Source organism: Centroberyx gerrardi, chromosome 1 (genome assembly GCF_048128805.1).
Source record: "Centroberyx gerrardi isolate f3 chromosome 1, fCenGer3.hap1.cur.20231027, whole genome shotgun sequence".
NCBI lineage: Eukaryota > Metazoa > Chordata > Actinopteri > Beryciformes > Berycidae > Centroberyx > Centroberyx gerrardi.
In genome coordinates this window covers 24157329-24184241 of record NC_135997.1, presented here as the reverse complement: position 1 = coordinate 24184241, position 26913 = coordinate 24157329, and the positions used below count along the sequence as shown (strand labels likewise).

The 26913-nt window shown below is 42.3% G+C and overlaps 1 protein-coding gene across 1 annotated transcript in view; it reads right to left on the bottom strand.

The window, feature by feature from the left end:
- Positions 1–26913, bottom strand: part of unc13c (unc-13 homolog C (C. elegans)) — a 103619-nt gene that overhangs the window by 37698 nt on the left and 39008 nt on the right. Inside the window, exons 14-18 of the mRNA XM_078284168.1 lie at positions 26270–26338; positions 16693–16782; positions 15124–15252; positions 9097–9230; positions 6635–6720 (exon numbers count right to left, since the gene is read on the bottom strand). Of these exons, the coding sequence (XP_078140294.1) occupies positions 6635–6720; positions 9097–9230; positions 15124–15252; positions 16693–16782; positions 26270–26338 (508 nt within the window). The remainder of the gene's footprint in view (positions 1–6634; positions 6721–9096; positions 9231–15123; positions 15253–16692; positions 16783–26269; positions 26339–26913) is intronic.

The window sequence follows — 26913 nt, the reverse complement described above, 5'->3', positions numbered from 1 at the left end:
GCTATATACTACAAAACTTCATCAAGGAACTATTATGAATTCCAGTGTTGACTGAATCAACACCTGAAGAAGCATTACACTTCGTACGTATTACACTTCAAAAGTATGGGATTCCCCTCTTTATCAGCGAAGGATCCCCTCTATTTGCTTTCAACGGCAAAGACACAAACACCTTGTTGGTATTAGACGTATTTTAATTTTTCATATTGACTGAACCTGTACTCCCCAAGTGCCGATACTAATTTTCTCTCACACACACTGATACAGACAGTGTTTTTCGCTCTAACACTGTCACACACAAAAAAAAACATAAACACCAAACACATACACAAAATATTTCTGAGTCATGCTGACTTTTAGTGAGCTGGCTCCCCCCCTCTGTAATTCTAACTGTTGATATCAAAGGGGATTCAGTGCAGTAAGAACTGGGATGTGATCTAACCCAGACTCCGCTTGCCTTCTTCTCTCCCTCCCCTCTCTCTCTCTCTCTCTCTCTCTCTCCTCTCTCTCTCTCTCTCTCTCTCTCTCTCTCTCTCCCTTGGGCCCTCTGACATACCAGCTCGCCCGCCATGGCCTTCCACATGCCACTGCTTCATTTTCTCTTCCTCGTGCTCTGTCTCGTAATCATAGTTATTATGATTCTCTCATTCCCCTTCTCTCATTCTTTCTCTAATTTTTTCTCCCTCTTTTGTCTTTCCTCTCTCTTTTTTTCTTCTGCCTTTTTGTGCCTCTCTCTCCAGCGCTCTCTCTCTCTCTCTCTCTCTCTCTCGCACATACACACAGAGATTCACACAGAGATGCTAAAATTAGCAGCATCCATTTCTGCACCGGCCCTGGCACCAAAGGCCTTCGAGCGGGAAGCAGAGGATGCATCAAAGACTTCATTAAGTAATGTGCGTGCACATGTGTGCGCACACAGATACACAGGCATACACACACGCACGCACACACACACACACATAGAGAGACAGATACACACACACATACTCACACAGATTTCTCTTTTATTCTCATTCATTCTCTTTTACTTCTTGCACGACTGAATGCTTGCACACACGCACAGACACACATGCATGCATGCGTGCATTCACAGACACACACACAAACACAGAAACACACGCACACCAACAAAGCAGAACATTCTGGCCCGCCTCCTTCAGGGTGTCTCTGTCAGCCACCCTGCCACTCCTGTGCGCCTTCTTATGTAAACAGGTCACTCTGAGTTACTTCCATCCGTTTGGATGAGAAAGAGAGGCAGCGACCTGGACTAGCTCAGTGTTCCTCCTCTTCCACCTCATTATTTTCATTCACCTTGTGAAAACCTTACAAATGCACACGTGCAGCACATACGTGCATCCATGTAGGCTAGGCATGTGCACACATACACACTGCAGGATGCATGTGTGTACTGCAATCACACACTAACAAATGCATGCATACATACACATTGAGTACACATTTGTGCAGAGACCTTTCTGCAGCTTTGTTCGCTCATCACCTCAATACACACACACACACACACACCCTCACAACCCTTTGTGTAACGATGCGACTGTAAGCAAGAGAGATAAAAATAGTGGAGGTAAAGGCACTTGCCAGTATAATGGTGGAGACAGGGAAATAGGCACCTTGATAAAATGTCACACTTGAGAAAATGTCACACCAGGCAAATAAAAAGCGATGAAATGACCGACACAAAATACTCACATAAATCCATAAATGGCCAAAATACATTGTAACAGACACAGACACACCCTCCTTACCTGCCCCTTGGTCGTGCTGTGTTGCATTTTAACTAGACGCCGCTAACCTTTACCACTACACACTGTAAAAGGTATGACACAGTCAAACGCCACTGACTCATCTTGAAACGTGACTGGCAGTGCAATTGGGGCCGAATCGTCAAGCAAGCTGCTGCCGGTGTTCCACTCACAGCTGCCAGCCATGAGATCCCTGAACATGTAGCTTAATTATTGTCCTGTGACTGATCTCTGTGGAAAGCAGTGAGCAATTATTAGAGTAATTGAATCCCATGCGGTTTCACTGCTCTCCTTTACGTATGACACATGTTCTACTGAACTGTTCTTGCTCTCATCTGTAACCTCACATTCTCCGGCAGCACCTCAGGTTGTCATATTGGACCTCAAATTCTTCTTTGTAACCTCAAATGATCCGACTGGACCTCATACACGTTCATTAGACAATTTCTACTGGAATAGCAATCATCTACTCAGCCGGAACGGTCTGCTGGGGCATGGACACACACACACACACACATATACTTGCGTCTATCCTCCCCCACCTCAGGCACACCCTTTTATAGAGGAAAGAATTCTCCTTAGTCTTTATAGACCTTAGCAAGTGTATTGTTTTCCCTGCCCAAATTAATGAGTTAGCCTGCTCTTTCAACAACCTCAGTTTGTCAACTTTAGATGGTGGTCACTCCTTTTAAAAACAAAACTATCTGTTCTGTCAATTCATCCCCCTGGATGATCAGGTTCAATCAGGTTTTCGTCAAAAACAACACGTGCTGATGCTGGAGAGTGCTCTACTCTGTTGCTGCCTGCTGTCTGTTGACCTCAGTGCAGCTTTCAGTACGACTGACCACTCCATTCTTCTTACTATTCTCTATTCTTCTGTCTTTCACTAGTCCCATATTGTGTATTCAACATGAGAGGCAATGAAAACGTTTGGCAGCACAAATGAATGTGATGCCCGCCGCCTCCTGCAGCTGCTGTTCCTGTGGGTTTACAATCTATACGGTAAAACACATAATGTGGTTTACAATCTGCATCGACGCGCCACGCTGGAATGAAGTTTATGAGTTCTCAAACTCTCCTCCGTAACCACCAGTCTGATTTCGCCAAACCAAACTTAGAACGGCAACAGTCAGTAGGACCAACAACAAATGGGCAATAATTCATACAAAGTGCTCCTTTGAGGAACAAGACAGTCATGTCCTCCTCCTGGCACGTGTCCCTGTGGGCGGCCGGTGATGTACTGACAAGACGGGAAGAGGAGGCGAGCAGGGGAGCAAGGGGAAGAGGGTTCAGGCTCAAGGAGCGAGGAAGAGGGTGTGTGTGACCGAGCGCATCCATGATTCTTAGCCCCTTTTTGTAGCATGGACACCCTCAGGCTACTGACAAACACACACACACACACACACACACACAGACACACACACACACTGCCCAAACCTGCTGTGACAGCAGTCAGTAACACCCTAGGTGGTCACATGCCCGGCCACCCTGACTCAGATATGCACACACAAACACACAGACACAAAGACACACACACACACACGCTCACTCTCTCTCTCTCGCTCTCTCCCTCTCTCTCTCAATCAATCGCTTGTTTCTGTCATTTAATATATCACTGTATATTTCTAGTATGTGTGTCTCTTGCACACATATTTACTTGTGCCCATACATTTGCTTACACCTATAGAAACATGCCTGCACACAGTGATATAATGCACATAGAGAAAGGAAATTTCACAGATAGAGAGGCAAATGATGCATATTATGGATTTGATTGTGATTCTGTTTAAAGGTGTATGTAGCACTTAATCATTAACACACACATTAACATTTTGAAGCATTAGTATAATTACCAAACAAACACGACCATCACTGAGAAGATGGCAGCATCTACCAGTCTCAACATTGCATTTTACATTGTGTGCCACCGATTTTGTGGGAAATATGGATTGCTTTACAATACAAAACAGCAAGAGGGCGCTGTTCTTCCAGCGCAAACGGAGATAAAGCTTTTAAAGTTTCTCGCAATGGCAGAGGATGGAACGAGTGGAAGGCCAATGGAAAAAATAAATTCCAACATGTTTATCCTCTTCAGTAAAGCAAAAGAGAAAATAAAAGCACGTGGAGCGACACCAGGGAGGAGTCGCAACATCCTATTTATGACAGAAAGCAATGGGGTTTAACGAGAAATGATAAACACTAGAGAAACACTAGCACTGACAACACTGGTGTGAGATAGAGGCTGCCAATTGTCTCGACCATGGTGTAGTTTGTTTCCTGTATCACAATTAATTTGACAATGATATATTGATGTTTAAAAATGCTACACATGGCACTTTTAAAAAGATTAAGCTCTGGGATGTGATGTGTAAATCTCAGCTCACATAATCCAGAAATCTCTTTAGCTGCTCATTGCCTCAACACAGAAACACACATGTGTGCATGTACACAAATGCACACGTCTTATAAAGATTTGATGTATAGCCATTATATGTATAGTAAATACTGCATATACATACTGTAACCTCTTCCCCGGCAATAAAAACAGATCACATTTAAAACCATCTCATATATTAAACCATAACGCAAATACAGTATCTATATATGCTGTGCGTGCGTGAGGTGCATGAATTCGCAGTGTCTCCGTATACACTCGGTACCTGGTTGCCATAGCAACTCAGACGGTTTAGCAAGGAGAAAGCAGCAGGCGTGTGCTGTGTAGATGAGGATAAATCACCAAGAAGCTCTTTTAGTGCTTCTGTCTTTTCTCCTACGCACGGAGACCGTCTAAGGAGCATTCCAAATTCTTGACCTCAATCCCATCACCCAGCTCCTCTTACCGCTCCCTTTCTGCCTCTCCTGGCATTCTTGAACTAGAAAAATTATGCCCTCAACATGTCTGATTCACCATGGAAATGGGGTTGCAGGTTAAAGCTGCATTAGGCAAGACTTTTATGTAAAAATACCCCCTTCTTATCAGCCTAAATCACACAGTAGGGCTGCAATATAGAAGAGTGTCCCTTCCCCACTACTTCAGACCCTTTAGATTTGCTCTATTTGTCCGAATTCAATTCTGGTGTCGGTATGGACACTGGTGGGAAATCTTCTCCACCCACAGAAGTGACAAATTTAAACCTAAGAGCGCAATACAAACTGTCTCCTGTACAGCAGCAAGCAAGCGCTCTCTCCAGAGTAAGCTGGGCTCATATCTTTTGCCATTCTCATCCCTTTGGTATCCTTTGGTATGAAGTGATCAGACTGGCCAGGTTGGTAAACATGAGTGTGCTGAGTGCAGCTGACTGTCATGTTACATGATTTCTGGGTATTGAAGTTCAAACAGTTTTCAAAAAGTTGTCATTTGAAGCAACGGACGTGGCAAATTGCCGAGCAAAAATTCACATAAAAGCACAATCCTGGGTGCTTCATACTGAGTCCTTACATGCACACACACACACACACACACAGCCATTTTAACCTTCCCAACACCAATCCCTTCACCTCTCCTCCACTCAGCCCCCTCCTGGGTATCGCCTCCTTATATCCTGGGAGGCTGAACCAGAAACCTCCCACCTAAAACACGTCTACTGTAGTTCATTAACCTCCAGGATATGTTTGCTGCCCTTTGGGAGGTGAGGAGAGGAAGGAGGGGGTGGGGATTGAAGTCAAAATCCATGATAAAACCAGAATGTCTGTCTTCCTGCCGATGAAGCAGCTCAGAGATTTATTGCTTGATCATCCAGAGAGTCTTTGGCCTCTGATGACCGGCTTTGTAACAAGACTTTGCCACGTTGACAAAATCTGTACTGAACTGTCCCAGATAATAAGAACACTAAATGTGAATAACATTTCGGGGTGGATTTTCTGTTTAAATGAGGCAGCACCATGGCTGCCACAGAATGATGGATGATGGACACCCTAGAGTGATACAGAGATAGTGGAAAGGAAAAAAATAGCCCTGTTGTATTTGACCATGCAAACGGGAACCTGCCATATCTGTGTGAACTTAACCATCCCACTGATGAAATGTTGAAGTGATTTTCTGCTTAATGCTAGAAGCGTTTATAAATGGCTAACCTCATGAGGTTCAGAGGTAGCCATTGTAGAAGTCCCCTTTCATTTATCCTGCACCGATCCCGCACACAGCAGACAATTCATATTATATAGTAATTCTTGTTATACAATACAAACAAAATGCAATATTGCAACAAAAAACTTGTTTTCAATCAGTTCCTCTTGGGGATGGAGCCAAAGTGCAGCAGTAGTGTGGACATTTCTAATGGCTACATCTGTAATTCTGACAGCTTTAGTGGATCATTTTGCCAACAGTTATTTTCTGTTACTGTACACTTTTACTTCCACCACATGATCCACTTTGATTGATTGACTTTGTCCCAGTTGTTAATTTCCATCCCTCCCTACTGAAAGTAATACAGACCGGCAAATTATCCTCATCTTTCTATCCTGGCCCTCATAAGTATAGAAATACAAGAACACACACACACACACACACACACACTCACACACAAACACACACAATCCAGTGCATCTCTTCTGTGGTTGATTGTGGCATTGATCAATGGTTTATCTTGATTAAAACAAGTTACCCTCTCTCTGTAGTGATCAATAGAGGGAAATCAAGGCAGTGTAATCTAGATAGGCAGTACAGCTGACCACAGCCAGAAATAGCCAATAAACAACACTGTGACATGAGCCACTAAACAACACTGATGCACACAGACATAATTCCTCACAAACACTCACTCAGTTCATCTTTGTCTCTCAATCAGCCCCTCGTGCTCATTAAAAACACAAACTGGCACGTAGACACATGAAAACAAGCACAAGGCATTTGTCTGACCAGCAGCTTTACTGACCTTCCATGGCATACTTCATATCCAGGGCAAAGAGGCTCCACGTGATCTCGGCGCTGATCTTGCCCATATTCAGCTCCTGTGGAAACCTGGTGGAATTGAAACGGATTCCAATCAGACTCGTTTCCGCATAATGACACACTCGACCGGGCGGCTTGATGACCCGGCCCGGCCTGAATCTCTACCAAAACGAGTTAGCAGATGTGCAAGAAGATATGGCCGGCGGATCTCGTAATCGAATAATCCCCCGTGATTTCAATACATGTTTTATTTGGAGCGGAATGGGCATGAGGGTGTGGGCCGGAGGGATGGGAGAAAGAGCAAAGGAGGAGGAAGTGACACAGCAGAAGAGGGAGAGAGGGTGGCAACCCATTTGGCGAGTAAATTGCTATTTTGAATGCCTATGGATTTCCAGTCAAACCTTGAATGTGAGATGTCAATGGTTTAATTATCCGTGTCTTCGGACAGTGATGGGAGGACATTTATAGATGACGGGGCCTCGGCTCGGGGAAGGTCAATTTCCCTGGAAATGTTTTACTTTTGCTCGAGACCGCCCTGTTTCTAACAACAAACACGTTCGCCGGACAATTTCTATTGCAACAGTAATCATCTGCTCAGCCAGGACATTCCTGCAGACACCAATGCACAAGGCGCACACACGCACACACACACACACACACACACTTTCCTCCCCCCTCCCCCACCTCAGGCACACCCTTTTATCGAGGCAAGAAATAAAAGCTGAGACTAAAAGGTGGATTCATTCTCCCAGTGGCAACTAGAGGGGAAAAAATGTAAAAAAGCATCCTACATCCTACATCCTAGACAGTTGCTCTCTCTGTTGTCTCTATCACTATCTCTCAATCTTTCTCTCCACTTCTATTCTTCTTCGGTCTCTTCATACTCCCACGTTGTGTAACGGAGGCGAGGTAGACAATGAAAACCCTCCATGGCACAAATGAATGTGACATCTGCAGCTGCTGTGCGAGTCGTTATATGGTTTACAATGTATGTGGTAAAGCAGATGACGTTTTGTGATTTACAATCTGCATGATGAGTATTTATTTCTAGAAATAATGAGCTCTCAAGCTTCATTGTGTTATCCTTGAAACTATTCAGATTTGTGCTCGGAGATGTCCGCTGACTGCAGCATCCACTTTTAAAATTTCTAATGATTGTAAAATAAATTCAATCAATCCATCTACAGACATTTAGCCTGAGGCTGGAGAATTTCCAGGTTAGATTCCCACGCATCCTCGGCAAGGAGCGGCCAGAGCAAAATGAACATGCAAATTTTTTTTCTCTAGCTAAGGCTCCCATTACTCAAAAGGCAAAAAAGTCAACTCTTGGGTTTAACACGAACAGACATCTGAGTTGCTGTCACTCTGGATCTTGACCAGGGGAATGTGGAGGAAACAGGCATGAATATTGCAAATCTATCATTACACAGTGTAGGAGAGAAAGCTCTGGGCATAAACAGAGTCTTAATAAGCATCGTAAATCAGCAAGAGGAAAGAGAAAAGAAGGAGGGGGGCAGAGAGTGAGAGAGAATGTATATGGGCAAGAGAGAAATATGCCTCCTCTTCTTTCGTCTAAGGCAAGCACCACTCCATTTTCTTCAGGTCATGTGATGTGTTTGATTTCATACCCCAAATCATCTGCAGGACAAAAACACCTCACGACTCCCTCCACCCCTCCCCCACTGTTTTCTACAGACAAATCCCTTATCTGTTATATAATTCAGCACCAGTCTGCATTCCCTTTTTATCCATCCATACTATGCATTAACATACAAACCAGAGCATTTTCAGCGCTGGGTTTTCTGCCTGCCTCACAGCTTTCATCTGCACCACTGCACTCATCATGCCTCCACAATCAGCAGGTGATTTGTTCAAATTTAACAATTGGACAGGCAAATCATTGTTTCCCCCCACATTTTCTCAAAAATCAATAGCTCACATGGTTAACATAAAAATGCACTTAATATAGGAGATACTTTAAAAAGCATATACCACCCAATTCCCTCAAATTCCCTCTGATAAATGTTGGAGCCTGATTTGGCCTTGAAAACTGGCTTTACCTGACTCAAAAGAAAAAAAGAGCAACATTATGTTCAAACGCAGAGACCAAGGTGTACTAGTGTTTAGTCAGCTCAAGCAATATTAAAGCCTGTTAAACTGTGAATTATCTGTTAATAATGAATCGCTTACAACAGTATTTTTCAATAATATTTTTGAATCCAAGGCTGACCCAAACCTGAGCAAATCTGCCCAACCTGACCCATGTCCATCTGGTCACAAAAAGTTGGGGCATAAAACATACAGCGCACAGTTTTAGAGCACATTAACAACTCAGCCATTCCACAAAAGCTAGCATAGCAACCAATAAAGTACAGCTGGAACATGTCTTTGACCAATCAGATTGCTTGGTTGAAACCACCTGTAGTATAATGTAGCGGTACATACTGGTTAATGACTGGCGTATAGGCTGTCCGGTCCTCATCAATTACAGACACCATGAGGGTGATGAGCTTTGGCCAGAAGTCCAGGTTCTTTATTGATGGACCCTGCTCCTCGCGGGGAATGTCCTGCTTCCGGGCCTATGGAGAACGACATTAGGAAAGGGGGAGTCGGAAGAAAGTGTGAGAGTGTAATGAGGGTGAAGCAGCAGATGTGGAGATAAGAGAAATAGAATTTGGGATCAGAGGAAAATGAAAAGATGGTTAAGAGGAAAGCCAGAGAGAGAAAAGGAGAGGGAAGTTGCAGTTAGCAAATTGACTTATTTATTAATTTATACATTCTGCATTGTGTGTCATAATGTGCTGTCTTGCCATGATGATGTTTTTATGCGTTTTTAATGCTATAATTGCAGTAATTGCCCCTCGGGGGAAAAAAATTAAGTTTATTTAATTGAATTGAATTGCTAGGGAGGGACAGGGATTTAGCATTGTGGCAGACAGACCTTCAGTGTTAGGGGAAAAAAACTGCATGATTGAAGGCAGCCAAAGGCCTACAGTAAGGTGGACCTTGTAAGAAAAACTCTGTGCGTGGCATGGCTGCATGTCATATTTTATTCATACCTTGGCACGACATAATAACCAGAGTTCAACTGAGCCCAGACCACCCAGATTCACGGCTCTAAAACTTCAAAGACACACTTCTGCTCCTTTCAGCACATCGCTCTCCGAGAGTGTGTGTTGTGTAAATGTGGATGTGTGATTGTGTTTGAACACGCAGCCATACAGTGGCCCCTTTGAAATACATTAATTATTGATGTTTTATTTGTTTATTTTTTATATAGTAGCACTGCTTTCCGATGCTGTCACAGAAATCTCTGTTGCTGTCCTGAAGTGAAACGCGTTGACTCTGAAACCACTCATTATTGTCTCTTTGCCATCTGTTCACCCCGTACTGAGTGTGACCAGACTGAGCTTCTAGTCAGTAGCTAACTGTCACTGTCTTCCACCCTGCTGACTCTTCCACAAGCAGGTACCACAGAGAGGGAGCACTGAAACAGCAGCGATAGCAAGGCCACTCACACCAACAAAAACACAGCTGAGTGCACACACAGGAACAAACAGTGACACCGCCATATACTGTATCATACACAGGCATTCATGATTACATGTGCACACACCCACACACTTACACAGACATACGCATACTGACAAGGACAAAATGTAATCTGTCACTGTGGACTATGGAGATGCGCCCTCCCACCCAAGACACACTCTCTCATCTATGTACACAACTCTTGCTGGAACAAAATGTATTTTTGATTAATATATATTTGTGTTAAAATGAAGCATGTTCCAATCTGGTATTGAATAATTTAGGTTGAATTATTTAACAACCTTCAGCGTATTGACTTTAGTACAGCACACAGAGGGGATGTTGTAGGGTGAGTTGGGGAAATGGAAACGCAACATGAGTCAATTTATCCTCAACACAGTCTTTAGAATCCAATCAATTCATGGGAGTTAGGAAAAACAACTTGTGTCCACTGACAGTTCATTCATTTGTTGGAAATATCCGGTGATGCAAGGCGGGCAAATCTATTGCATGTCTTGCAAATGATGAAGCTGGAAGAACTAGAGAATTTAATCTCACAGGAACATGAAACACAGATATGGCTTTTAGCTGATTTCCCATGACAGTTGATCATGTCAACCCAGGGTTCTTCACCTTCTTTCATTTGGGTCTTGGTCTGAATTCAGTCATCTTGTGTCCCAGGGTCATGAAAACAGATTACAACTCATTTCATGGGAGGTCCCAACACAAGTGTCCTATTGATCAAAGGCCTATGAATTTATCATTTGCATTTTTGCTCGTTTGCTCATGAATCATGTGACCATTTAAATGTAGTAATACATGGAAGTGGCACTGGCTTCCACTGTGGAAGCAACAGGGAGGCAGTTTGAGCTTACAGGCACCGAGTGCTCTGTTAAGGCTTGGTCATTTCTAAGCTGGACACTGTAGCCTGTGTTTACATGTACCCAAGGGAGTAAATCAACTCTGTGATACTGTAACTGGTCAAGAATGGTCTAGGCTGAGGATTGAAATAACGTTGGCCCAGGGAACCATAAATTCAGGCATGCAGCCCAAAGACAGATGTGCTAGATCCATGAATCATGAAATTCAAATGATCGAGTGGTTAACAAGTGAAAACCAGACTCACAAAATGAGTGATTTATGAGTATAGATCCAAGCTACCAGAAGTAGGCCTGTGATCCATTTTGGATCCTGACCCGTATTTAAGAAACAGATAGTTACGCTACGATCATACAGAATGATATGCAGAGGCAGTTCGTATCAAGGAGATATGCTGCTAAATGCAAGAAGGTGATCTTCAGTCTGCTAAATTGGAGATATGAATAATGAAACAAATGTCTCGGCAGGAGGTGAGTCAGCTATGCAAAACCTGTGTGTGCGTGTATGTGTATTTTTCAGTATGTGTGTGCGCGAGCACGTATGTCTGTGTGTATGAAGGACATTGAAGGTTGTGTCATCCCTATTAAATTGGATGCAGTATGCATCCCACTACAGTGTAGTGCAGACTCCCTTTGCTCATCTGTATTCCCCTCATGGCGACACAAATACATTGTTAAAGGTGATTAAGTAGCTTGGTGTCTTTTTACAGTCAACAACACACCCATGGGCTTCAATCTCAGTCATACTGGGAGGTGAATACTGTACCTACCTGAGAGCACAGTGCGGTCCCACTACTTCCAGCATGTGGGGGTTGGGGTACTAGCAGCAATGTATATGGCTTCCTGACAGTGTATCATTCTTCTGGAGAGTAGCTAGTGGTTTATGTTATGTTTATTGTTCAGCACTTTCTGTTTCTATGTGAGAGAAATCAGCATTAGCATACGCCTGGCTCCTCATCAATTCTCGCAATGTGACAGAATTCCCCAGTCTCTGATAGTAGGATGTTCTCAGTAAAACGTGATCAAATTCCCAAGAGGACTGGCCAAGTGTTGGATTGGAGCTGCTGCTTCAATACAAACAAAATTATGCTGTATATGTGTGTAGATATGGGTAAATGTACACTCACGGCTATATGTCCTGACAGCGAACAATGTCTTGCTCAAACACGGTAAGGGACCACATGGGCATTATCGGCAAATATCTTATAAATGAAGGCAAACAAGATACTTACTAGATCAATTCAAGCTGCTTGCTCACTTACAAATGGAGTTTCCAAGTTCACTTTGTGTTCTTCTCCCAAACAGGAACACCCTACCACACTATTCAAAACTCAATTGCTTCTATTCATCTGTCTACTTATGCATTAACATTTGCATAATCTATGGGCATGTGTGTGCGTGTATGAATACATGTTCGCATGGATGCGTGCGCATGGGAGCAGGCATTTCTGGTGTGTGCATCATCATTGCGGCTCCTCATTCCTTCACAGCGGATGAGCCAAAGAAAAATTCTGGTTGCCTTTCTTCTTTTCATTTTGCCCTCTTCCATCACTCCTTCTGCCCCCTTTGCTTTTTGCTCTCATCTTGCTTTTCAAATCCTCCCTTTTCTGCTAGGATTTAAGGGAGCTGTTAAGCTGGATCCCCCCCCTTCCTCCCCTCCCCTTCCGTACCTCTCAGTCATCTTAGACCCAGGCGGAGGCAGAGAGCTTTGTTGCTGTGTTATGCAAGCCGCCTGGTTGTGGCTGGGATGTTTCACTGCCTGCCTGGCCACCATGTCAACTCCTGTGTCGCCACGCTCACAGTCACTGCTGGCGACTGGAGAATTGGGGTCCTAAATGTGATCCATCCGCTGTGTCAAAGGCTACCTCGCATATATGAACATAATAATGATTAGTCACACTGAGGTTTGCTTCGGGGGGGAGCCGATGTCTTTTTCTTCCTCGGCGGAGGGAATGTTGATGGAGAGGCTGTCTACTGTGAAACTGCGGTGGACGGAGATGTAATTAGCGAAAGTATCTATCTCTCCGGCTTGGTAATTGCTTACAACCCCTCAGGCTGTTTAAACAAAGGAAGCTTATTATTCAACTTTTGAGCGGATCGCACCCTATTACGACCCAAAAAGACATTATCTCTTGCGGTGTGGAGACCATTCTCCTTGGGAAGGAAACCGTGAATAATCAGGCACAGCCGCCTGTTGCCTGATTATTTACTCAGGCGAGGCCACTGCAGAGGTTAACTAGCACACGGAAATCCTGATTTACTCTGACAAACAAACCTGACTGGGGATTGGGTGATGTTGTATTTTGTGAGTATAATGACTGTGTAATTATGTGGGTCTGTATTGTCTCAATCTCCGTATGAGGACACGCCCCCCAGCTGCTCATGGTATGCTAGTCATATTCCATAGCTTAGAGGAAGAAATGGTCCTGTTCGTCCTTTTTTTTTTAGCTATGTGGCTATTTGATTTTAAGTCCAACAAGCAACAGCTTTTTGAGAGAAAATCACAAAAAAAATAATGGTCAATATTTGCAACAGTTTTGTCCAGAAATCAGGTTCAGTCCAGTTTTAAGCATTTTTTGTTCGATCGCTCATTTTTTGTTCGCGCATAATACATGACAATTTTGGCCCAAGTTCATAAAGCTACAATATGCAACTTTTTTGACATTATAATAACAATAAATAAATAGGATATATTAGACATTATCAGTGCATGTCTATCTCTGACCCTGTGTATACATGCCTAATCCCCCCGTTTACCTGAAATTGGCTTTTCAGTGATGCTGTGATGTTTTTGGGCGTATACATTTTCTTGTGGGCTCACAGGCAAGTCATAGCAACAACAACAGTGGCGGAAAGCAGTAACAAACAATAGAACAGTGAAGCTAAACGTGCGCCAGACAAGACCCGTTCAAAAACACCGGTGAACATCGGCATTGCTTTTTTTTTTTTTTAACTGCAACACCTGTGGTTGCCAGTTACCTCAGCCTCAGGTTAGAATCCGTTTCAAGGTACGCAGCTCATCAAGATGAGTGACAAGACTAGAGCATAAACCTGACCAACAATACTCTTCCTGCTCCAAGGCAAATAGTTGAATATTGTAGCTTTAACTTTGAGCAGGTCTGACAGGCAATCTGACCCAGTCTTTGAGCCATCTCAGACATTCAGAGATTTTTAAACATGTTAAGATTTTGTCAAAACAAAATCTGCAATGCTCTTGCATTGTGGCATATGTAAAGACAAGCTTAGAGAACACTGAGCAGCAACAGCCAATTAGAGCTGGCGAAGAAACCAGGCTGAAAAGGCAGAAACTATAAAACAACACATTTTGAAATTATTGGTTATGGAAAGGTATTCCCAAGCTGATACTACATATACAGTATGAACATTAAACAAAACACATTCTAAGCACTATTTTGATTGAACATTTGGGCTTTAGAAGTAGTGCCCCATCGTTTAGTGTGCACATCACTACATCGGCGAGACAAAACTACAGGAGAGAAGCTCATTTAACGTGGGCGATACAGATATCTTAGGTATTGTAGTTTGTGCTTGGCTTCAAATTTTGAAGTCCTGTTGGATTGTGTCAACATTGGCTGCTTTTAACTGGGCACAGGTAGTAAAGAACTTAATCATGACTTATCAAAGTCATTCGATTTTTAGCTCTTCTTATAAAGCAAAAGCACTTAGATGTGACAGAATCAATTAAAAATTAAGAATGATTAAAATGATAAAAAGAGATTAATATGGTTCTGTCCATTATTTTGGGGCATACGGTAGTAAGATTTAATTCATATTTATGAGGAAGAAAACATTCTCATGTAGACATTGCCACTTTTTGTGATAAATACTTTTCTTGTGAAATAATGAATATGAATCTTTGCTGATGTTAGGCTTCCTCCAACAATTAATCAATTGAAACTTGAAAATAAAATAATATAAAATGATCTTTCATTGTGAGAGTTCACCAATCTAATGTCTATGTCAAGTGGGCAACACTTGTGTATAAGGGGTTGTGAGCCAAAAAGGTTGATAAGCAGGGAGAGTCAGCAGGAGGCTTGTTTACCTGATCCAGGAGCTGGTTGTACAGTTCATGACAGTTATCAAAAATGTATTTGTATGTGGAGTCCAGACACGCTCTCACGCAGTCCTTCACCACCATACTGGCCCTGGGTGGACTCTGGAGCTCTTGTACCTGTAAAAGACACACACACACACACACACACACACACACACACACACACACTAACATGATTAACAAAAAAATACACATACACTCTCCCATGCTAAAAATGTATGTATTCATGGTACTCTGGACACTTTGGATACTATCATCCACAAAATTGCATATTATGTTATAGAATACCAAATTTAACCAAATGTACTGTACATTAAGTGCATATGGATACCAACATCTACATCCTTAACCTAACATTTGCATGCAGCACCCAACATCGGAAACCATTTTCTCATATAATAGTATCATATTACATGTTTGAAATATTCATACAAAGATATCTGCTATTGTAGTGCCTTGTGGAAATGTGGCAACCTACTTACATCTATTATGTATATCATAGCTGACATGTGCCTACACTGGCATTTCGGCGGATGTATACTGTACAGTATCGCTCCTATGTGGGAGCGGGTGGTGCCCATATACGGTACGGCTCTGTATGAATGCACAGGCATGGCACAGAGTGAAAGCTTTGGTAACCCAAAGTGACAGTTTTCATTCCTTCGCTCACAGCTGCCATCTTAGCTATGCCTCAGTGCTCCAGGCCTATACCTCCGCTCCCGCCAAAAGAGTGCTGAATGGAGCCGAGCTTTTCATAAAGCAGGAGACAGCCAGGCACACGGCCTGCCTGCCGGGAGGAGGCAGAGGAAGCAAGACAGAGCTGGGAGTACAGTGAGAGGGGGTTTAAAACGTAGAGGCCTAATGTAGCATGCATGTCAATACACACTGTATAAACACAACCCCATTCCATCAGCCGGCTCCTTCACTCTCCCACAAAGTGCAGTCTCCCAATCAAGAGAGTGTGTAACAACAAATGATCATTTTTCTTAGTATGGATATAAAAAGGAATCAATGTCCATATTTTTCCAATGGTGTTGAGAGGGACAGGTTTTACAGTTCTGTGGAAATGATGGCATAAATCAATCTGGGTTTGTGTTCAGTATTGAATGTGGGGGGATTTTATGGCCATGACCAGTATTGACTATAATTGAAATGGCAATAAATTTTCAGGTGTGTCACTCAGTCCAATGGCAGGGCGGTTCAGTGATGAAAGGTAGTGGCTGACACATAGATTAGAGGTCTGCAAAGGGGGCATGCAGGATTGAATGGGAAAGTGAAAGAAGGATACACAGTAAATAAGCCCTGTTAGTAACCTGAACAGAGACAGAGACCTCACTGACTCACCGACTGTGATTGAGTTTCAAACACACACATTTGTACATGTAGTGCGAAATAGCTGGTGGACAAGCACACGCAGAAGTTTAATCTATGGTTGAGATGGAGGATGCTATTGCGGAGTAACATGCTCCTCCTTCATCCCCCTTCAAAACATCCCCTGCCCACTCAGCACACACACACACACACACACACACACACACACACACACACACACACTACCTTCATCCTGAAGAAGGTGATGCTGGTCAGCAGGTCGACAGTGGATTTCAGGTCTTGGAGACGCTCTGGGTTTCCTGCAGGGAAATTATCCTGGAGAGAGAGAGAGAGAAAAAGAAGGAGAGGAGACATCTGGTTGAGAGCAGCTTTTTAACATCACACCCGTCCACCCACCCACCCACCCACCCACCCACCACATCACGTCGCTCAGGCCAACACATTGAAATTGATTACGGAACAACGCCCAGCAATCATAACTAAATGACTGTCTGTCTAATCGTTTAGTGGACAAGGGAGGTCTCTGCAGATGAAAACCTCTATTTCAGGGCCATGAAGTCATCAGGCTGTGCAGAGCAGCGTGACGGGGAGCATATAAAGCCTGACAGCCCTGAGCAAAGGCATCACTGCCCCATACATTATCCTACTTCTCCCGCTCGCTCAACACCCTAATAAAAATTTTCTTCCTCTTCTATCCCTCCTCTGCCCCTGTCAATAAATGGGCACCGGGGAACCTGAGCAAACATCCAGAAAATTGAGCTAAAATAATCCTCATCGCAGCCTTTAGGTTTGACAGCACAAGCACAGGAGAGGTCTATCTGAGATAATGGCCAATCAGTAGAAGCAAAACTTGCCAGATATTTGTTTGAGCGCGAGGAGGAGCGCGAGGGACTTTTATTGGGCTGAATGAAATGATTCAAGCCGACCGCTTTCCAAAGAATAAAAAGACAATGGAGTTTGCCAGAACAGTTATATAAGGTAAAAATAAACCTGACATTGGTCTTAAAAACACCAAGAGAGAGAGTAAAGAAAACATGAATTTTGCAACGTGCCCACAGCTTGCAGAGGATGTGGATGGCCTCAGGTTTGATGCTTCTAAGACAAAGAGCCAAGTCAGTTGTCTACTGGGAGCTGATATTTCTCTGGACCCTATGATTAAGGGGAAAGGTGTAATTTAGAAGGGAAAGTGTTGGCCAACAGAAAGATAAACCAAACAGCCTCCAGGCAGACAGGGTTGACACACATCCTGCACAAGCAAATGTGGGTCGGAGAGTAATATTTAGTTGCTGATTTGCAGCAAAAAAAAAAAAAAAAAAAAGGTTCTGTTTCTAGTGGGCTTTTTGCCTCAGAAAAAAGACAGTTTGCATCAGAGCCTTTTATATGAACAATATAGTTGTTCTAGTATTTCATCATTTCTTTCTAACCGAAGAATTTTAGTTATTCAGTATAAATTTTTAAAATGTGATTAGAGAAGCTCTATACAACATCCCATCTCACTCAATCCCCAGCACACTCATCTTAATCTACATGCTTGTACTAGAGGGAAAAAAAATAATTTTCTTGCAGCTACCACCAGACTATCATTAGCGGTCAGGAGCCAAGCTCATAACTGCCATCAGACACACTCCTTTCTTTGTCTCCTGGCATTGACACTTCTCTTACAATAACCACATATGTATGTAGCCTTCAGAATACATTCAAACCTTCACTCCCTTTGAAATATGGATGAACAGCCTTTCACTGTAACCTTGAATCAAATATGATCTGAATGCTATCTGAAAAGTCATACATCGTGGAGCATGGTAGCTTCAGGTAACTGATAATAAATAATAGTAGTAAATAATAGCTTATAGTTATTGATATCAACTAACTTCCCAAACAAAACATTTTGTTGTACTGTTCTGATGCTATTCATCACATCAATAAAGGGCGACATTTATTAGTAATGTCTACCTGATGGGAGTGATCACTGAAAAACAAATGCTTCATTTCTAAAACAACTACATCCTTCTTGTTTTATTTGGATGCAACAATTGCTACAATTGAGTCAAATTATTAAGGTGCACTGTAATTGCGTTACTAAGAAGTGATCCTTAGAATTTAGGGTAGCTAATCCACTGACAGCTTTGCATTTCTGAAGTGAGGTTAAACTAATGCTTGGTTTCATGCCTTTCCAATAAAAACATTAACAGCTTTATCCAGGAGAAGAAAACCACCCTAAGAAGTCTAAGACTAAAAATGACTCACAGAGAACTGTACAAAAATCTTGAGTATCCATTTTCACTACTGCCATTCTGCCCTTCAGTGAGCATGTGATCATTCACTGAGTCTGCTGAATGATTTTGAAAGTAAATGATTCATTCAGATTGCAAACACACTGAATTCTTAAATATCATATTCTTTATATTTAAATGGGATAAATGCTTTACTGCATAGCAGCTTGAATCTGTTAATTTGTGGATTCTCTGATGTCAAACAATTTAGTGTATAACTGGGAATTATAGTGATTACAGTCAGGTACTCATTGACACTCATTATACTCATCATACAGTAGTGACAAAAGAGGTAAGTGGGTTCCTCGCAAAAGGAAAAATGCTGCCTACAAACAAAATTTTGTGATGTCGGATACTGATCTGAAATTTGACAACCTGCTTTGATTGCAGACGGCAAGGGTTCAAAAAAATATGCATTCTTTGTCGACTACATCTGTGTACAGACAGGAGGATTTGAATATGATTTATCATGTTTTATAGTCGAGGATTGTTGTTGAGTTTGGATACCTAAACAGTTTAAAAATCTGTAAGAAAAACAATTGGTGAAACTAATTAATTATTGCACACAAAGTGCCCTTCATGATCACAGGTTAAAGTAATAATCCACAATAATCCCACAGAAACTCGACAAAATGAAAGAAAGAAAATCTAAGGAAAAAGAATCAGATTAATCACTCAGAGGAAGGCAAGTGTGCTAAAAAGGAAAGTAACTGTCTCCAGTCCAAAACTAGACCATCAATGGAAATATGAGTCTTTTTTAAAAAAAAACAAGTGCAAGTAAACCATTCACAATTTCCACACACATTTAAAACTCACATTTAACTGCGACATTCAGTCAGTTCTTGGATCAAGAATTCAGGCAAACAATAAATATTAATTCCATCCAAAGACACTAACATAAACAAAGCCATCAGTGCACTGATTTACCAAGGCTGATTGGGCTTTTAATGAAATCAATACATATTTCACTGTGTGATAAACTTCAAAGTGCTTCAAAAGCATTCAAAGCGCTTTATAAATGAATTGACTTAAAAAAAAAAACCTGACAAGGAACTCATTCATTCTTTTAGCTATTACTCAGCTGCACAGAGTGTGGTGCTGAGCTGAGTGTGTGCAATCTTTTTAACACACTGTGTGACCTGTCATACTACGACACGAGGCATTTCAGCTCTAATGCTGGATTACACTATATAAAACTTAACCATATCACTCTATCTTCTTAAGTAATGGTTTTCAGTGTATATCTGTGTTTATGTGATGTAACTTTGGGTTGGTAGTTAGAATGAGAGGCGACTATTGTAACTGTTTTTGTTTATTACACGCTTTGTTTGCAGATTACAGAGGCTGACTAATGACTGAATAGTTGGTGAAACCCCTGGCAACAAGAGGAGGGAGCACTGGTAATCATGTGGAAAAAAGAGAGAGCCAAGGCACTCTTAGAAACAGTGTTTCAGCCACATGGTCTTCATCAGAGTATAGAATATACCTCAGTCGAAGCGCACTGGGTGCACTTTTCACCTTACACTTGTCACTAGCCAAACAGAAGAAAAACTTTTTAACCGATTTCAGGAGTGCCATGGATCTCTCTTTTTTCCACATGATTACCAGAGGACCTTTTTCTTCTATCCAAAGAGCACCAGTCTGTAACATTACAAATGAAGAGGCATTCCAGCCTGCTATCTGCTTTCCAAGAGGAGGGAGTATCCCAGTGCTGAGCCAATGGCTGGAGGGTTGCTGGTATTACATCTATGCTGCCAAACAACACTGCAACAGTGACCTTCAGCAAGGCACTGGACCCCAAACTGCCACAGGGACGCTGCACTGTGGTCTGCCCTGCACTCCTTCTGAGGGAATGCATATGTGTATGCCAGTGTGTGTGTGTGTGTGTGTGTGTGTCTTTTAGAGATTTTACTGAAACGAAAAGCCAATCTTGTGTTCTTTATCTCTAAAGATCATTTTCAGATATATGGGGTTCTTGTATTAAGCAGAGATCAGCAGTCATTTGTTTAAATTAACAAGAGAGATGGTAGGGAGATAGGGAGTGGCATTTCTTTCCCTAAATACAATACTTCACAATGGGTATATATGTCAGATTTCTTATTAACAAAAAGGATGTCCCTTAATCCCTCTTCCTGAGCAGTAAATGTTCAAAAATACTCCATAATGCAACATAATGTAACGGTAAAAAGAAGAAATATTCTAAGCCTAAAACATAAAGCTTAGGTGACTATCTTCAGTGCACACAGAGCTTATCCGCAGTTAATGAAGCACATTTGTTGAGTTTGCTGTTGGTCTTTCATTATGGATATTAACCAGCTTCTTCTGTCATTTTAGTATTATTTTCTCAGGGAGCTGAATTTTACATATTTTGTTACTTTGAGTTCTCTGCCCTTGCAAGAGCATCATCTGTTTCTGGTAATGTACAAATTTGGCATGGTAAGGGGGTAGTAGAGGTGTCAGGGTTGGGACTAGTTTTTCTCATCCTTTGTACTCTGCGAAAGGTGATACAGCCTGTCTCTTGTGTTTTTGGTTTTTCACACTGTCATAAATTTCAAAGGGCTAGCTCTGGATTATGTGGGCTTTCCTCTGTGAAGAACCAGATTATCCAACATACTTCCAACAATGCAGATCCAGCTTTGTTCTCTCAACATTTTCTTCCTCAAAACCCCTCAGACAAACAAAATACTGTTTGTCTAAGGGTTGAGGAAGGCAGAGGATGGTTGCAGAGAGATGTGATTCCATGAGATATGATGTGTTGTAGCACAAATGGAAGTATATCTTCACACTGAATTCAAGCTCCCAGTGCTATATTACAACATTGTGGATATTTGTGTGCAACACTTGGAAAACGTCTTGGACGTCAGCTCAAACTTATGTTATTGAGTATTACAAAATCCTGCTGCGGACAGCTACAGGTCCAGTATGGACTAACTGTTGTATGTCTGCACTGCCACAATGCGGTCTGTTTCAGCTGGGGAGTTGGAGGTGGCAGGGACCTCTACACCACACAAAGCACCAACCAGCTGTTTGTATTAAGTAACCTCATCTCTAAAGGCCTAACGGTGCACACAATTCCATTTTAAGACTATAGCGCACAACTCCCAGGGGTGCTTACTAAACAAACATCACTTTATATCAAACTGTCCAAACTAAGCCAACAGCCCAAATCCCTCGCACACTGCTGAATACTGAATTTTTATGTCCAAACCCGTAGAAACCCGCAAATCCCAGCTGGGACAAACTGGCTGTTACAAGGTGTCAGTGTGTATCATGACTGCTAGAATAAAGTTTAGGGGAGAAGAAACGCTAATGTAGCAGAATGCAGAGTGGCAGCTGCACCCCAGGTCCCTCTCTGCTGATTCAAGCCCTCTGTTTTACAAAAGCAAACTCAATCTGCCTCAGAATGTCATTATAGGGAAATCCATACGGTGAACGGGCGGACCAGCCAGATCTGAATCTTATTACTGTCCGGTAGTGGCAGGCAGGCTCTGCGGGATGGCTTGAGAGAGAGAGAGAGAGAGAGAGAGAGAGAGAGAGAACGCAACAGAGAGTATGAAGTGTGTGTGTGTGTGTGTGTGTGTGTGTGAGCCAGTGGTCTGTGGCGGGCTTGACAAGAGAGCAGTGGGGCAGCGCTGGCAGGTGAAGCCAAATGTGATATTCTGTGACTGCTCTCACTGAACGTGTCATCGCCAGACAGCCAGGCCATCTGAAAATAAAAGAGGCCATCTCTCTTTCACTTAACCCTCTCTCTCGTTCTCTCTCTCTCTCTCTCTCTCTCTCTCCTCCGCCTCACTCCCACCCTCCACGCCCCGTCTCCTTCTTCAGCTGTCTCTCTCCCTCCAAATCCTCTGTTTCGCTCCCTTTCCAAATCTCTCTCCCTCCAACACCTCTCTGTCCAAATCCTCCTCCTCCTCTCTCCTTCCAACTCTCTCTCTCTCTCTCTCCTTGTTTCATCCATCTCCTCTCTCTCCAAATCCTCTTTCTCCCTCTCTCTGTCTTCACTTGCGACTCCTCTCTCTGTCTCCTTCCAAGTCCTCTCTCTCTTTCTCCCTCTCCCTCCACTTGCAACACCTCTCTCTGTCTCCTTCCAAGTCCTCTCTCTCGCTCTCTCTCTCTCCATTTGCAACTCCTCTCTCTGTCTCCTTCCCAAGTCCTCTCTCTCTTTCTCTCTCTCTCATTTGCAACTCCTCTCTCTGTCTCCTTCCAAGTCCCCTCTCTCTCTCCCCATCCATCAGACTACTCTCTCTCTCCCCGACTGTCCTTCTCTCACCCTTCCCTCTTCCTTCGCAGGCAGACGGCAGACTCTGCTGCTATTGGGGCGTGTCACTGTAATCACATGTGGCTTCACACAGTGAGGCGCGACAAAGAGCAGGGGAACTAAAGCAATCACCCACTCAACGACACATTGCCTTTTGTGTCACATTAAAGGTGAGTGGGTCATCCGTCAGCTACAGTTCATCATGTAGTGCCAGCAGCTGGAGAGCAGTGTGTGGATGTGTGTGTGTGTGAGAGAGAGAGAGAGAGAGAGAGAGAGAGAAAGAGAGAGAGAGAGAGAAAGGGAGAGAGAGAGAGACTGTGCGTGTATGCATGTGCCAACAGCTCAAGAACATTAAGTGTGTTTGTGCGTGAGTGCACGCGTGTGTATGTATGATCATGTGGAGGGAGGACCAAGTGGGTTCAAGTGTGTGTGTGCAGGCCAAAGTGTCCGTAACAGGATTAGCTCTCCTGGGTTTGTTGTGGAAGATTATGTATGTAATGATTCCAATCTCCCTGAGTAGAATTCAGCAGCACCTTCAGCGGCCTGAGAGTGGCAGATGGCAATCAGAGATGATTTTCTGGACGGGGTTCCAGTGGGATTGGCACTGCCACACACACACACACACACACACACACACACACTGTCTTACTATCCCTATGAGGACCTATCCTCGACTACATTCATTCCCTACCTGAACCAAGGTTGTTATAGTTTTGGATTTTTCATTAGCTTTTATAGTTTATAGTTTTTATAGTTTGGGTTTAGTTTTTAGTTTTTAGAAATGTGTAGTTATTGTTGAGTTTTTATTTAGTTTCAGTTGGTTTTAGTGTTTTTGGTAGGGGTGGTATTTTTTACAGGTATAATTATAGAAGTTCAGAACATGTATTTTGCATGTCTGCAGCAGGTATTGTGTAATACAAACAATAAATCTTTTTTTTTTTAAATACACAAGTTTTCCGATCCTCAACTAAATTAAAGTCAAGACCACTTGGTTTCATGCAGCACAAACAAAATGCACTATCAGACTCAACAGCAATCTGAATTCATTTATCTCAAAATGAACTAAATAATTAAACCTTACCCTAATTTAAACCCTAAACCCAAATCAAAGCCTAAACTAACCTCATGAAGACGTGAGGACTGGGAAAATGACTTCACTTGGCAAAATGTCCTCACTCTATGATGTCCAAGAACACACACACACACACACACACACACACACAGTACCACACTCACGACACTCACTGGCATATTAGTGATTGTCCCCAGTTGGCCTTCCTCCTCCACATAAACACTTGCACACTATCACACTCTTCATCACAAAAATAAGCATGTGTATCTATCACCGAGCAGACAATTGTGAAAGTGACATGGAGAAGACAGTGTGCCAGCTGGCACACCACAAACAGTGACCCCTGATCAGCACCACGGACAGCAGGTGTACAGCCTAATAAGGCTTCAAACCGTGACAATCTGATCTCTACATCAAACAAATTCCTCTCATATAGAGAACAACGATAACAGGTCAACCAGAAAATGCTACACATATAGCAGTACAACCAACTAACAGACGTTGCCTGCTGCTCATCATTCAATGACAATCACATAAATGAAGGAACAAACACATCTCATAGGACTATGAGATCTCCTATAGGGCTACAGGTGCAACAGACTCCAGCGGGCTATGAAACATTACTGCACCTGTTCACACATTGTCATTTGTTGTATATTATCATCGTTAATCATATTTGGCCTAACACATTATTCTTTTTGGGCACTGATAAAGCGTGGTGATTATTTATCATCATTATATCGCACATGTCAGTACCAAACCAAGGGGAAACTTGTGCTCACTCATCAGAAGTTAACTCCAAGTAACTCGTTCACTCAAGTCTCTTGTCTTGGCTTTGTAGCCGTTAATGCTAGCTACTTGGCTATCCCGCCTCAATGTAGCAGCAGCTGTGGAAAACTTGCCTCTCATAGGGAATTTAGCTGTTTCTTCCTCCTGCTCTTTTTTTCTCCCTCTCTCCCTTCTGTGCACCACTTTTGTGTTTTTTGCAATATGGTTAAGTAGCTAGCTAGTGATTACCAATGCAGCCTCTAACTTCATCTTGACCATAAAAAACTGAACTGGGTTCCATTAAGTTATATTATAGAGGCACAGATGATTGACCCATTGCTTTATTGGACTCATAAGGATATATTTTTTGGAAATTCTTTCAAAACAACAGACAATGTGCTTTTTTGTTTCTGGCATCAAGATAAGCACTTTAAATATGGGCCAACAATAATCAAGTAATATTGGTCAACACGTGACACACGGCCATCAAATAAAGCTGTAGGTGTTACATATATAGAAATGTGGTACATATAGTTTACAGCTGTTTACACTATATGGGAATGGAGGTGTACAGTATCTTAAATTTAATAACCACCATGGCAGACAGAGTGTTGGTCTATTTATTGGACAATGAGGCCCAGTATTTCTTTAGATAACGATGGGCCCCTTGACGCCCCGGGCTGATAGCCGTTATTTACGGGCCTGGCTACACTCTTCTTATAACCACACTTGTACTTCGGAGAATTTTGTATACAATCCATGTGAAGTTTGATTCTCTCAGTCGATTTTGTAATGCTGAACAGCAACACATACAATAAGGTCTCTGGTGTGGAGCAGCATATTGCACATATTGCTTTTCTTTGAATTATAAAGAAAAGTTGATGAATGAATGAATCCATCTATCTATCTATCTGATTGCCAATGCTCGAATCATACTTTCAGCTTCACTCAAGATCACAAATCATTCTTCAGGATCACAGCTAAAGTCCTAAAAAAAACATCCTCAAAGCCATGATTCAGCATCTTTCTGAAGCATAGACTTCATCCTTCTGGGACTGTCACACATTCTTACTGTCACATTCCTGTTACAATGCCATATACACTCATTTGCACCCAAAGGCATACACATGGACATACAGTATACCTTACTGTCTGACATCATCACACGTTTGACCCCCTTTACAACTGGCATTAACTGCAATGTGTGTACCGGAGACACATTTTAATGTCAGGTGTAAATGTAATACATATTAAGACACAATCCGGATATGAGATGCATGTTAATACCAAGTGTAACTAAAGGGGGCCTTTATTTTGAAGTGAAAGATGTGATTTTCCACTGCCTCTCTGTCACAAACATTTAGTCACAGAAGCAAACATGAACATGATCCCGGAGCACAAACGCACCACACACAAAAGGCTCTTACATACCCGATACTTGGAGAGGTCGATCCTCAGCGAGTTATGCAGCTGGTCCAGTAGTTTGACAAACTTCTCCCTCTGTTAGGATGACAATTACATAATTCAGTTTAGAGAGTGTCATCTGACCCCACCCAAAGCCTTGAGTTTAAAAATTTACGACACCGAGTGGTCTATAACGTTGCTACGCCTGCAGTAATTAATTTTTTACTTCCTGGAACAAAATTTAGTAGTTAAGCAATATTGTCAGAACTCTGCGTACTGCCTGGAAATATATTTGATGCCTGGCAACATTAGCTTATTAAACGTCCGATCAGAAAGCATTGGCAACTTTGGGGTTTTTACCAATTTCAATTGCACAACTTGTTTTAGACAAATGACTCAAGGACTGACTATAAAAACTACAGATGTCAATAATTCATGTCACACACATACAGTATATCCACTTAAGGTGTTAGTGCCTGCAAATCTCAGACTGCAAGAGAATAGATTTAGTTTTTGTCTTACTCTGAAGTTGTAAACAATTAAATGTAATAACTAGTTACCTTTATTCAGGGAAAGCTTGATAATTTAAGTACAAAATAAGATGTCTACAATTTAAAAAAACAAATTGATACCTACTCTGAAAGAATGACAACTGGCAAAAATAAATAAAT